Genomic DNA, 13,031 nt, shown 5'->3' on the forward strand with positions numbered 1-13,031 from the left:
AGTGCTTTATGTGAACCTTATCTAATCTAATATCATAAGAATCTCATAGAAATACTCTCAGGATTTCTGCTTATGGAATACAGCTACATATTTCCAGATCTACACTTCCTTACATAAACCAAACTCACAATCGTTATCCATATTTCCCAATTTCATTAACATTCAAATGGATTGACAACTTGCAGACACAAAGCAGAATCCCTTTAGATCTAAGGGATTTTTTCCCCCAATATTTTACTCACATCTAATTCTATAGCCTTTGCTAATTCAACTCTATGGAGTATTTTCAAAACCAATTCATGAAATAGCAACTCTCTTTTATATACTCATGTGTCATTGATTTACCTAAGTTATAGTTGAGTTGAATTCCTATGTGAACAAGTATAATTGGCACAACAGGTCTGGGAATAAATACAATGAATTCTTGGTCCGCATACATCTTCCCAGTTTATGGTGGGATGGGGGCCATCCTGTGTTGAGCTGGCTATAAGTATCAATCAATAGGTTACATGGGGGAAGGGAGAGAAGGGCTTCAACAGGCAAATCATTTAAGAGAAAGCCACCAGAAGAACTTCTATTGTATTTGTTACTTTGGATATGTTACTTAGATAACACTAAAATAAGAAAAAAAAAAAAAATCAAGGTGAAAGACTGGAAGAAGTGAGTGAGCTTAGGTATCTTTCCCAAGGCTGCAAAATTAGAGATAGAACAAGAATTTGACTCCAGTCAAGCATTCTTTCTCTCCATTCAGGACAGAGGTGGCTGCTGGGGATTGGATGTGATGCTGGAGCCCAGAAAGGGGACTTGGGACAACTGCAGATGAATCAGCAAGAGAGCAGAGCGACAGAAGCCAGAAGAACCCAGAAAGAAGTGAGGTTGCCATAGAAATCTGCAAGAAGAGAGCCCTGTAATTGTGCTTTCCCTGAGTATTTGCTCATGAACAACTTCTTTATTTATCGTCCTATTTCATAGAATTTCAAATCTGCATTGGACATGAAGACAGGTATTTCTAGACCCAGGTATTTCTAGACTTCGTATCTCATTGGTTCAAAACAAAAGGGGTTTCAGAAAGCAAATTTCATCTACTGATATTGCCAACAGAACTGGTTTTTGGAGTTTTGAAATGGAAGAAATCCTGAAAAGTCATTTCACCTCATCAGCAGACAATCTATAACAGAGAAGAGTCAGTGGTCCCGAGGGGGTACCAGGGTGGGACCAAGCTTCAGGAAATTTGTGATGACAAATAGCAATTAAGCAAAGTAATCTGAATCACTCTCCATCCACTTCCTCGTAATCCTTGGGTTTTACTCGTTCTATTCCTGTCAAGTCCTTCTGTGGGTAAGACTTTAAGCCCTAGTTTTGAAGAACTTCCTAGTCTCCTAGAAGGGATGGTTTTATAGTAGCTATTTTAAAATGCCTCACAGTAGCTTGTTATGTTTTCCCATTAAGTATTAATGATTTCAGCTTATGTTAAATGCTTTCTGCTTCTTTCCTTGGAGTTTTCCAAGTTTATTTCCTTCGAGAAGAAAATTGGAAAGGTATTGAGATTTCTAAGGCTTCATAAGGAATTCATAATAAGGCTAAGATCTCAAATGACTATCCCTTCAATCAAATTATGTTCAATTGTTCAAAATGTTTGTGAATGGAGCATCAATTTTATTCACTTCCAAAAATAGTCGTTTATCTTTCACCGGTTTAGTTATTGCAATCATATGGCGGTACATGTGGTTGAGATTTAAAGAATCCCTCATATAAAACTAGATCCTGCCTGAATATTTTTTGGAAGGAAATTATAAACAATGGATCAACTAATTCACATGAGTGAAAAAGCAAAGAGTATGGGAGTAGATGGTTTATCTTCTATGAAGATTACAAAATTAGTTAACGAAAGAAAATACAAATTAGAGGCAAGTAGGGGAGATCACTATCATGTTTGTGACGGGAGTTCTTTACAGGGCATCCTGAATAAAGCCACTCTGTACTATGAGGAGGAGCGCCTGTGCTCTGACAGTAGCAGGGTACACTGGTTCTCTGGCCAGACTCCCTTTGCAGAGGATCCAGCACTCCCTAGCATGCTCTGCATAAAACAGAATGCAAAGCCAATCCCATCCAGGAGGGTCTAAGAGCAGGACCAGCCCAAGAGGCAGCCTCTGAAATGTGGATTACACTGAAAAGGCCAGAAGGCCCGAGCCCCAGGCCTGATTCTCTGCTACCTGGTGGAAAACCCATTCTGAGCTTTCATTCCCTCCTCTATAAAATGTCTTCATGTCCAATGCAGATTTGAAATTCTATGAAATAGGACGATAAATAAAGAAGTTGTCATGAGCAAGCAGTCACCATGTCTTTCTATGTTGTATTCATCACTGCCCCCCACCCCCCACAAAAAGTGCTTTCCTGGACATTGCTATACACACACACACACACACACACACACACACACACACACACTCACACTCACACACACACAAATCTCCTTAGCTTTAGCTTTGGCCTCCCCTGAACTTTGATTTTGCTCCTCCAAATTCCAGCTTCCACATGGGTCTATTGTTGGATCAAGTGCAGAGATACTTGAATGAAACTCATAATTCTTTTCCCCAAACTGCCATCCCTCTGAACTTACATGAATATCTATAATAGAGAGAGTTCTTCCTGACATTCAGGCAAGCGACTTTGACGTCTCCCAGGCATCTCTTCCCCATAACTTGCTTCCGTACCATCACCTTTTGATTTGTTCTTTTTATATCTCATACTCATTCTTTTTTCTATGTTGACAACATCCCAACTAAAGTTCTTAGTACACCAAAGCCCAGACTTTTGCAACTGTCTCTAACCTGGAATCCCTGATTTCAGTCTCCATCCTCATCTTGATTTATCAAATTCATTGTTTAAAAATTGCCTTGCCCATGCCAGTATCCCCTTCAAAAAACTCTGTTTCTCATTATGACAAGAGTCAGTCTAACTCTGCATCCAGTGCTCACTAAAATAGGATCCTTGCTTACTTGCTTAACTCAACACTCTTATGCCAGCTCTGAAAGTCCCTTGGGTAGGCCACATCCATTTCTATTCACAAGCCTGGCACAGCTACCTCTTTTCCTTCTGTTTTAAAAGTCCTATTCTGTAACTATCAGCGGGCAAACTCTGGGGTCCAGCGAGGGGTGAAGGGGGATTAGAAAATAAAGATTGACAGACACAGATCTTGAAGATAAGGCTGGGATCAGGTGGAGCCTGCCCTCTGATGGAGATGCAGGTCTGAAGAATTATGCCAGCAATCTTTATCTATATATGTCTCCTTATCAGGTTAAAGACTGTGCAAACATTATCCTTTGTATTCAGGAATGTTACAGAAACTAGGACATGTATGTAGCTTTCCTGCAGTAGCAATCCATGGTTGCAAAGTGCAATGTTAGGAGCTTTGTGTAGGTCTCCAGAAATTCCATTATTAAAAGTTGCTATAAGGTGGGCAGGAACCGGAGAAGGGGTGCTGGTAAAACATTGTGGTTGTCTAGCATAAGAATTCCTTTCTTCCTGGGAGCTGTGTGCCTGAGATCAAGGTTAGAACTGATAGGCTCTGGCATAGAGCCTACTTATCCAGGGCATTGCTACAGCAGCTAGGCATCCTGTGCCTTTGCACAGAAACATTCCCAGAAACTGGGCATGCCAGAGCCATGAGGGCATCAGAGACCCCCAATCTCAAACTGCTCTCCCATCCTCCATCACCACTCCCAACACTATTCCTTCTTCAATATCTAAACTGGAGGATTGCATCTCTCAGTGTTCAGAGTGGCAGACCTCTGAGCTCCCGTTGTTGCTTGTGGGAGGAGTCAGGCATGGTGCAGGAGTGAACTGCATGCCAGGCCAAGTCCCTTTCATGTATCAACTTATTTGTTCCTTAACCTTATTTCTTCATTAAGTATTATAAACATCCCTACTTTACAGGAAAAGACTGTGGCTCAGAGGGGTTGCTAATTTGTCAAGGTCACAAGGTTGCCCAGTGCTGGATCCAAACTCTGGGACTCTGATCATAGAGTCCATGCTGCTGATCCTCACATCACCCAGCTTACTGACGCTTCTGTGCTTCAGTGAATTCTTTTGTTAACTGTCTCTACCTCATGCAAGCTTATGGAAGGAGAGAACCTTGTCTCTGTCCTTTCTGTAGCCTGTGACTGGTACACAGAGACACCTGGTAGGTACAACCTGAGAAGTTCAGGACCTGAGTTTAGCGTTGGACACAAGAGCAAACCCCTGTCTGCCTTGCTTAAAACACAGAGATACACGGTCTTCCTCTATCTCTTATTCTCTGGTAACAGGTTGAATATTTTACAGGTGAGAAAAGGGTTAACATTCAGAGTAAAAATACCTGCTTCCAGACAGTGATGCAGTCACATCAATGTTTATAGCATCTCAACTCACAATAACTAAACTATGGAACCAACCTGGTGTCTTTCTACAGATGAATGGATAAAGAAATTGTGATTTATATACACAATGGAATATTACTCAACCTTAAAGAAGAATAAAATTATGGCATTTGCTGGTAAATGGATGGAGTTGGAAATATCATGTTAAGTGAAATAAACCAATCCCCCAAAACCAAAGACTGGATCTTTTCTCTGACATGTGGATGCTAATTCACAATAAAGGAGGCGGGGCTAGGGAAGAATAGAGTTACTTTGGATTAGGCAGAGGGGATTGAAAGGAGGGGAAGGAGTATAGGGGTAGGAAAGATAGTAGATCATTGGATATTATTATCCCATGTACATTTATGGAATTGGACATTATTATCCCATGTACATTTATGACTACTGGTGTGATTCTACATCATGTATAACCAGAAGAATGAGAAGTGATACTCCGTTTATGTACGATGTGTCAAAGAGCATTCTACTGTCATGTATAACTAATGAGAACAAATAAAAAACTATAAAATAATACCTGCTGCATTTTCACATTTCAGTATGTGGGCCAGATGATAACAAAGATCGTTCCACATTGGAGCCTCCCTTCTTCTATCCCTCGCTCCTTCCTTCCCTCTCTTCCTTTTTTACTTCCTTCAATACTCACCCAACAAATATTTCTTTCATGCACTCTTCATACCAGAGCAATGAACTTCCAGGTTTGTTATTAATGTTAGCATCCTACATGCTATAAGGCAGAGGCAAGTGATATCAAGTAATCACCCAAAGCAATAAAAAAGATGGCTAAAATTTATTGTGAACCTTCTGTGAGCTAGACAGAGGCCAAGGCCTTGGCAGGCATTATTCTCTTAGTCCTTATAAGAACTCCATGAAATTCAATGATTACCATCTCCATTTCACATATAAGGCGAGCAAAGCAGAGAGGTTAAGGTCATATGACCGGTCCAGCAGGGATTCCTGTGACTAGAGCCTGCCCTGGTAACCTTTGTGCTGACTCCTTCCAGGACAGACCCAGCTTCATGACATACAAAGAGCATATGAAAGCTTCATTTCCTTTGAAAATGGCCCCATAAAAAAGTAGAATTGGGGTATAAAGGGAAGGTTTCCAATATCATAGACTTTGCTCGGAAGCAATCATGTGATCTTTGAGTGAAACTCTCAGGACTGTGTTCATTTCATTTATAAAATAAATTAAATATTTTTTTTTTAGAAAAATAGAAGGTTGGCTTCATTCCTTGGGGCTCAAGGTGAGGCAGAACATCATAGTGGAAGAGTATGGCAGAGGGAAGCAGCTCACATTATCAGGAAGGAGAGATAGAGAGAGATAAAGATAGAGAGAAAGAGTGCTAAAATGAAAAATTAGTACCAAATAGTTTCCAGACCATTCCTCCCAGACACAGATCTAGTATTATTCTGGAGTCTGCTGTCGTGTTGGTGAGTGCCCACTGACCTTAGAGTTGGAAGGACCTGGTTTCTTATAAAAGCCCAGGACCTTCACAAAGCAATTTCAAAAATGCAGAGAAAGGAGGGAATAGAGCAAACACCCTTCCAAATCAAGTGTGTAATTTCATCAGGCAAGCCCCTCTCAGCCAGAACAGCAAGGAGAAAATTCTCTCACATGCCGTCAGTAACCAAGTCCTGTTTAGTACTGGTTTTTCAAATATTTTCCAAATCTGCCCACATCTCCCATTCCCACTGATACTTCTTTGGTTCACGCTTCCCTTGTCTCTCACCAGATAATTGCAGTTGACATCCAGGAAGCATCCTTGCTTGGATAGGTATTAGTCACTTCAAATTTAAGATACACCATGTCAAACTTACCTTTTATCCTTGGCTCCCACCCTAGCGCTCTCGTGTTCTGCTACATCTCAGCTCATGTTATTCACCAACTTGATCAAGCCAAAACTTGGAGACATTCTTTATCATTCTTATTTCCTATCCTTCCATTGGAATGGTCTACTTCAAAAGTACATCCTAACTTTGAAAGTATCTCATTCTATCTACCCTGGACCAACACTCTTCACTCTTCCTCTAGTTAGCTGAAACGACTTTCTAAATAGTCTTATCATCTTTACTTCTTTTCTAGAATCTTTTCTAAGTCACAGTATTTAAAGAAAAAAAAATCATCTCATGTCCTTGCTTAAAGTTCTCCAGTGATTCTCTGTCAAAATATCATAAAATCCAAACTCTTTATAATACTCTAGAAGGCCCATGTGAGCAATATGCTGCCTGCATACTCATCCTTGTTGATACCGCATGGGCTTTATTTCCTTGTCCTCTCAGTCTACACAGCTGGTCCTGCCTCAGGGTCATTCCTCCTTCTCTCAAATCTGCTTAGGACTGGTTCTCTCACGCTGATCTGGATCCAGTTCAAATGCCACCTGCTCAGAGATGTCTTCACTACTAGTCTAGCCAAAGTAGTAACCAAGTATAACTACTCAAAATTCAGTTCTGTCTCTTCTAATAGATATTGACCAACTGAAAACAAAACAGAACAACAACAAAAAAAATGAGCTCCCCTAAGCAACTTATTTGAGATTAGCAATACCAGCTAAAAAGTGGAAAATAATTTTTTGAGATACTAATTTCAATTCTTTAGGATACATATCCAGTAGTGGTTTTGTTGGCTCATAAGGTAGCTCTATTTTTAATTTTTTGAGGAATCTCCATACTGTTTTGTATTAGAGCTGTACCCATTTACATTGCCACCCACAGTGGACCAGGGTTCCCTTTTTGATATATCCTCTCCAGCATTTGTTATCTTTTGTCTTTTTGATAACAGCCTTTCAAGCAGGTGTGAGATGATATCTCATTTTGGTTTTGATTTGAATTTCCCTTATTATTAGTGATACTGAGCAACTTTCCTATACTTGTTTGCCATTTGTATACATCCTTTTGAAAAATGTCTACTCATCCTTTTGAAAAATGTCTATTCCACTTTAAAATTGAATTACTTGTGTTTTTTGCTATTGAGTTGCATGAGTTCCTGATGTAATTATAGCACTTTTCACAATAGGCAAGGTGTGGGAACAACCTACATATCTGTTGACAATGGATGGATTAGGAAGATGTAAACACAAACAAACACACACACACACACACAGACACACACACACACACAGAGGAATATTATTCAGTCCCAAGAAAAAGAAACTCCTGTCATTTGGGATAGCATGGATAGAAGATGCAGACCATTACACTGAGTAAAATAAGTTAGGCACAGGCAGACAACACCATATAACCTTACTTATACAAGAAATCTAAAAAAGTAGATCTTATAGAAGCAGAAAATAGAATGGTAGTTGCCAGAGGTTGGGGGATGGAGGAGCTGGGAGATATTGGTCAGAAGGTACCAAATTTCAGTTATGCACATGGATGTATTCTGGAGTGCACTGTACAGCATGGTGACCACAGTCAATGATACTGTTGAGTATACTGGAATTCTGCTGAGAAAGCAGATCTTAAGTGTTCTACACACACACACACACACACACACACACACACACACACACACACACAGTAACTGTGTGAGTTTACAGATGTATTAATTAGCTTTATATAGTCATTGGTCTGCAATGTATGTATGTATGCATTTGTATATATGTATATACCAAGTGGTACAACTTATATGTATAATCTTTTAATTTCTTGTTTAGACTGCAGTAAAGTTGCTAAAAAAGTATAAAATAAAAATTGCTATAGCCAGGCAAGGTGGCACACACCTGTAATCACAGTGGCGTGGCAGGCTGAGACAGGAGGATCATAAGTTCAAAGCCAGCCTCAGCAATGGTGAGGCACTAAGCAACTCAGTGAGACACTGTATCTAAATAAAATACAAAAAATAGGGCTGGGGATGTGGCTCAGTGGATGAGTGTCCCTGAGTTCAATCAACTGATACCAAAACAAAAAAAGCTACATATTCATGCCTAGAATTCAAAAGTGCATACGCCTCTTAGCAGTCTAAGTGATATTTTACACACAGATTAATATGGACACTGGATGATCCAAATTGGTGGAAAGAGGGGAGCAAGCTGCATCAGCTAGTCTGCTAGGACATAGGAGTAAGGGACCTGCCTTGTAGATTCATCCCCAAACTGAGGATGATAAGGCTTTCGTCTTTCCTTTTTCTCCAGTTTTAGGGCAGAAAGAAAGATGGACATAAAAAGGAAATCTCTCTTGCCTTTTTGCTTACCTGATCTGTCTGGAAGACACAAGTGCTTGCCAAGTCCAACAAGCATTTCTGGAAATGTAATGTAACCTAGAGTTATATAATGTGACCTGGAATTAAATTATAGGGTTTATAAGGAAGGAGAAAACAAAGGCACTATGTTCTTTTCTTTTCCTTTCTCTCCTCCCTCCCTCCCTCCTTCCCTCCCTCCCTCCCTCCCTCCCTCCCTCCCTCCCTCCCTCCCTCCTTCCTTCCTTCCTTCCTTCCTTCCTTCCTTCCTTCCTTCCTTCCTTCCTTCCTTCCTTCCTTCCTTCCTTCCTTCCTTCCTTCCTTCCTTTTAGCTTATGAAAATTTAAAAATATATGGAAAGGGAAACATTGAAAACTTTCTTTCTGAAGATCACTCTTCTCTCCCCACTTCAGATTGAGCTGAGTGGTGTCAAAACTGCCCACCTACTGTGTGGGATCAGTAAATTTCGAATCTCTCATCACCTGAGACAGAGGGCTGGACCTCCGCATGATTAATTTTGACACTTTGCTCACTCTTTTAGTATACTTATAACTGCAACCTGCCCATCCCTTTTGCTAGATAGATCTTGACTATTATTTAAAATTATATTTTATCATGGGAAGAATGCTGAACAGGAAATCTACCCTTTTAATAGACCTTTAAGTGTACAATCCAAAACGGTTAACCATAGGTATGACATGCAGAAGATCTTAGAAAACACCAGAAGCTGGAGGAGGCAGGGGTGGGTGGGAAGGAAGAAATGCAGAGTTGCTAAAAATTGTGAAGTTTTTGCTGATTTCAAATCCTTGGAACTGAGTTTCTTTAAGCTTCCTTATCCCTCTGCTCTGAAGAGCACCTGTGTGCTTTAGGGTATTGTTTGTTCTCTTTTCTTTTACCTAGGTCTCCATCAGAGTACTTACAGAGCATCATTTAGAGTAGTAAACTGTATGGTATAATTTTACTCATATAATTCTGAAGTCAAATGGTTAAAAAACTAAATCAGTCACATCTTTGCCTTGGTGTTTGCATTTCTAACATCAGACATGGACTGGGTGTTTCCTTGTGTGTCATGTCACCTTATATGGAAATCTTTTACTTTTCACTCAGCACACGGATCTTCCTCTGATATTTTCTCATAAGTGACAATGTTAAATCTGGTCATCCCCTAATGAAAGAATATGATGGCTAACTTATACTGCAGTAGATTTCTAATGTTTATACAAGACATAGGCGGTGTCTTCAAAGAGAAAAGATAAAAAAATGCAAGTTGATTTGAGGCATCTGTTTGCTTTATCTCTTTCTGCTGCCAATCATTATACATTATTTAAAAACAGAAGATAATGAGATCCGTCTTTCAGGTCATTTAGTTTTTGTTTGTGTAATTTTTGTAATCTTTCAAAGACATTGACTACTGCCAACTTTCAAACCATTCAGATAATTAAACATCATTGCAAAACAGAAATATTAAATGCTTTCTGATAAGTTCGGTGGAACTCAAACATCACAACTAGAATTGGAACACCAAGAACTGGACTTTACTGGTCCTTTGCTGTCAAATCAAGATCTTAGCCACGTGTGCTGGGAAGCTATGGAAAGACTTCTGCTATGAGTTCAACTTTTAAAAATTGATTATTTCTGTTTTCTTTCTCTTCCTCATGAAAAAGAATATATATATATATATATATATATATATATACACACATACACATATATAATATATAGCTTTTTTTTTCTGGTGTTCTACATCAACATTAGGTAAATAAATTTTCACAATGAAAAATACCTTTAAAAATATTCTATATATTCATATTGAGTCAAATAAATAAGATGACAACTTTCTAATATATTCAACAACTCCTAAGGTCATTACAAACCATACATTCATGACCTTTTTATGTGTTGGATTATTTTTGATCAACAATGATCAGAGCAAAATCATTTTATGTTGCAATTTAATTAATATTTTATTCAACCACAATAGTTACACATGAATTAAATTTAGTTATGAATATGAGGACATTTTTTCTAACTTCATAGCAGCGATTCTGCAAACACGTTGAAGGACACTTTGAATGCTATCGCTCCATATTAACGAATGCCCTTATCATTGCCAGGAAGTCAGTGCACAGCTGTCCCACTAGCGCACAATGACTACTACTGTTCACTTCTGTGGAGGATGCTCGACTGACAGCAAACACTGGGCAGGCATACAACACTGGCTAGGCTCATTTTGCAAAGAAAACAAGAATAAAACATTCCTCAACAAAGACATCCTATTTTTTTTTTAATTCAGAGATCTCTCTATATAAATTGCCAATGAGTTACTGATAGATGTGTTTGATTGCAATTAAAAATGATACGACAAAGAATTGTTAAAAGATAGATGCTAGTGACATCCTGCAATCCCTTCAGTCCAATCCCCAAATGACTTTGGAACCTAGACACCTGTTTTCAATAGCATGTAGGTAGGTAAGAGAGGAATTCTGCATGCAGGTAATATTCTTTCCTTGTATTTATGTACATGTTTTTTATTAATAGCAGAATACTGCAAACCAACACGTGCAATAAAGAGAATGAAAACCAGTGGTTTTTATTCTTTCTTTTTCATGTCACAGTATGCTGAAAAGGTAATATTCATCATCTCTTCAGGCAAATACTCATTCAAGGGCAAACAAAATGGATCAATCATGGATCTGAAGGCAAAATTCAGAAAAATACCATTCTACTCTTCATGTCCTCCAAACAATCAAATCAAAGAAGTGTGTGTGTGTGTGTGTGTGTGTGTGTGTGTGTGTGGTTTCTCTTCATAAAAAACTTTGGTGCTTTGCCCTTGACTTATAGTAGAAAATAATAAACATTCTACTAATAATTCTTCAATAAATGAATGAATGAATAACTTCTCTTCCAAAATGAATTAGGATGCGGAATAAAGTCTGCATTTTAATTTATAGATGTATGCCCTGGGGTTGGTTAAAAGATAATCCTTTGTACCTCTTCAAATGCACTGTCTGGAGTATTCGGATCCTCCTCATGCACATTCCCATGTCTCTGCTTTTCTCTTGTCCCATTTTCATAATCCCTGTCCTCCATTCTTAGGTACTTTTTTCCTCAGGAAACTCACAGGGCTGTTTTTCCTGTCTGTTGGTTTGACAAAGCCATTTTTTCGTTCATTTTAAAAATCAGTCTTCCCTGATAGTAAACAAAGACCTGTATAAGTAACTTCTTTGTTTTCAGTATGTTTTTCTATTTCATTCAAAATCTAGTTCATACATCAAATAAATAAAACCTGAAAGAACGTCAGTCTTTGCAAAGACATCCCAGGACAGGAATGTAGCTTACATAAGCTCACTCTACAAGGTTTCAAGGTCATGATAATACCTGGCAAACGCTGAGCCTCCAGTAAGTGTTTGGTGAGTAAATTTAGCTTATCATTCAGCAAGTACATTGTGAACACTTATGATATGCCAGGTGGTGAGACTGTGACAGTGACCAAGATTCAATTCCCTGCCTTCAGAAAGATCATAACCTAGAGCAGCACTCTCCCATAGAAGTGCCAAAGATGGTGTTCAGTTCTGTGCAGTTCTCCATGGTAGCCCTGAGCCACAGGTGGCTACTGAGCACTTAACACGTGATTAGTACAAGTTAGAGACTTAATTCTAATTAATTTAAATTTTAACTAAAACACTGAAGTGGTGAAAAATAGTTTTCCATAAAATATACCCTTATTGTCTAGGTAGACTACATCTCTTTAACCGTTACATCATATAACTTACTGTGGCTTTTCTTTTTTACTATAATACGCATGTTAAGAACATGTATCATTTCTAGGGTCTTGCATTGATTGCATACTACAATATTTTTAGCATATTAGTTAAATAATGCTAAAATTAGGTTAAATAATTTCACTTTTGTTACTTTTAAAAATGCAGTGAATCAATCCATAAGATTGACATATATACGACTTGTGTGATTTTTTTATTGGGTATTGCTAATCTAGAAGAAAACACAAGGAAGTAAAAACTGCCAACAACAATAATAATAAATAAGCCAACAAATAAATTACAAAATCAAAAGACTTACAAATTTAGAAATTCTTGCTAAGTTAAAACCTTGTAGATTACCATATAACTTAACAAGTCTACTTCTGAGAATATATATATATATATTATATCTATATCTCTATCTATCTATATATATATGTATAGCAAAAACTGAAATCAGGGTGTTGAAGAGATATTTGTACATCCATGTTCATAGCAAGTTTATTCACCTTGCTCAAAATTGAATGCAATCCAAGTGCCCATCAAGAGATAAATGGATAAATAAAATGTAGTATGAATGAACAATTGAATATCATTCAGTCTGCAGAAAGGAAGAAAATTCTAACACATACTACACCATGAATGAAACTTGAGAAGGTTATGAAATAATCTAGTTCC

At 38.3% G+C, this 13,031-nt stretch overlaps 1 protein-coding gene across 6 annotated transcripts in view; it reads right to left on the reverse strand.

Annotated features, from left to right (window-relative positions):
- Positions 1–13,031, reverse strand: part of CHST9 (carbohydrate sulfotransferase 9) — a 267,638-nt gene that overhangs the window by 118,626 nt on the left and 135,981 nt on the right. Inside the window, exon 4 of one of the 6 annotated variants that reach the window (XM_079108647.1) lies at positions 8,608–8,693. The exons of the other annotated variants lie outside the window; for them this stretch is intronic. Coding sequence (XP_078964773.1) covers positions 8,608–8,693 — 86 coding nt within the window. The remainder of the gene's footprint in view (positions 1–8,607; positions 8,694–13,031) is intronic. 6 annotated transcript variants of the gene reach the window in all.

Source organism: Sciurus vulgaris (assembly GCF_902686455.1).
Source record: "Sciurus vulgaris genome assembly, chromosome: 13".
Lineage (NCBI taxonomy): Eukaryota > Metazoa > Chordata > Mammalia > Rodentia > Sciuridae > Sciurus > Sciurus vulgaris.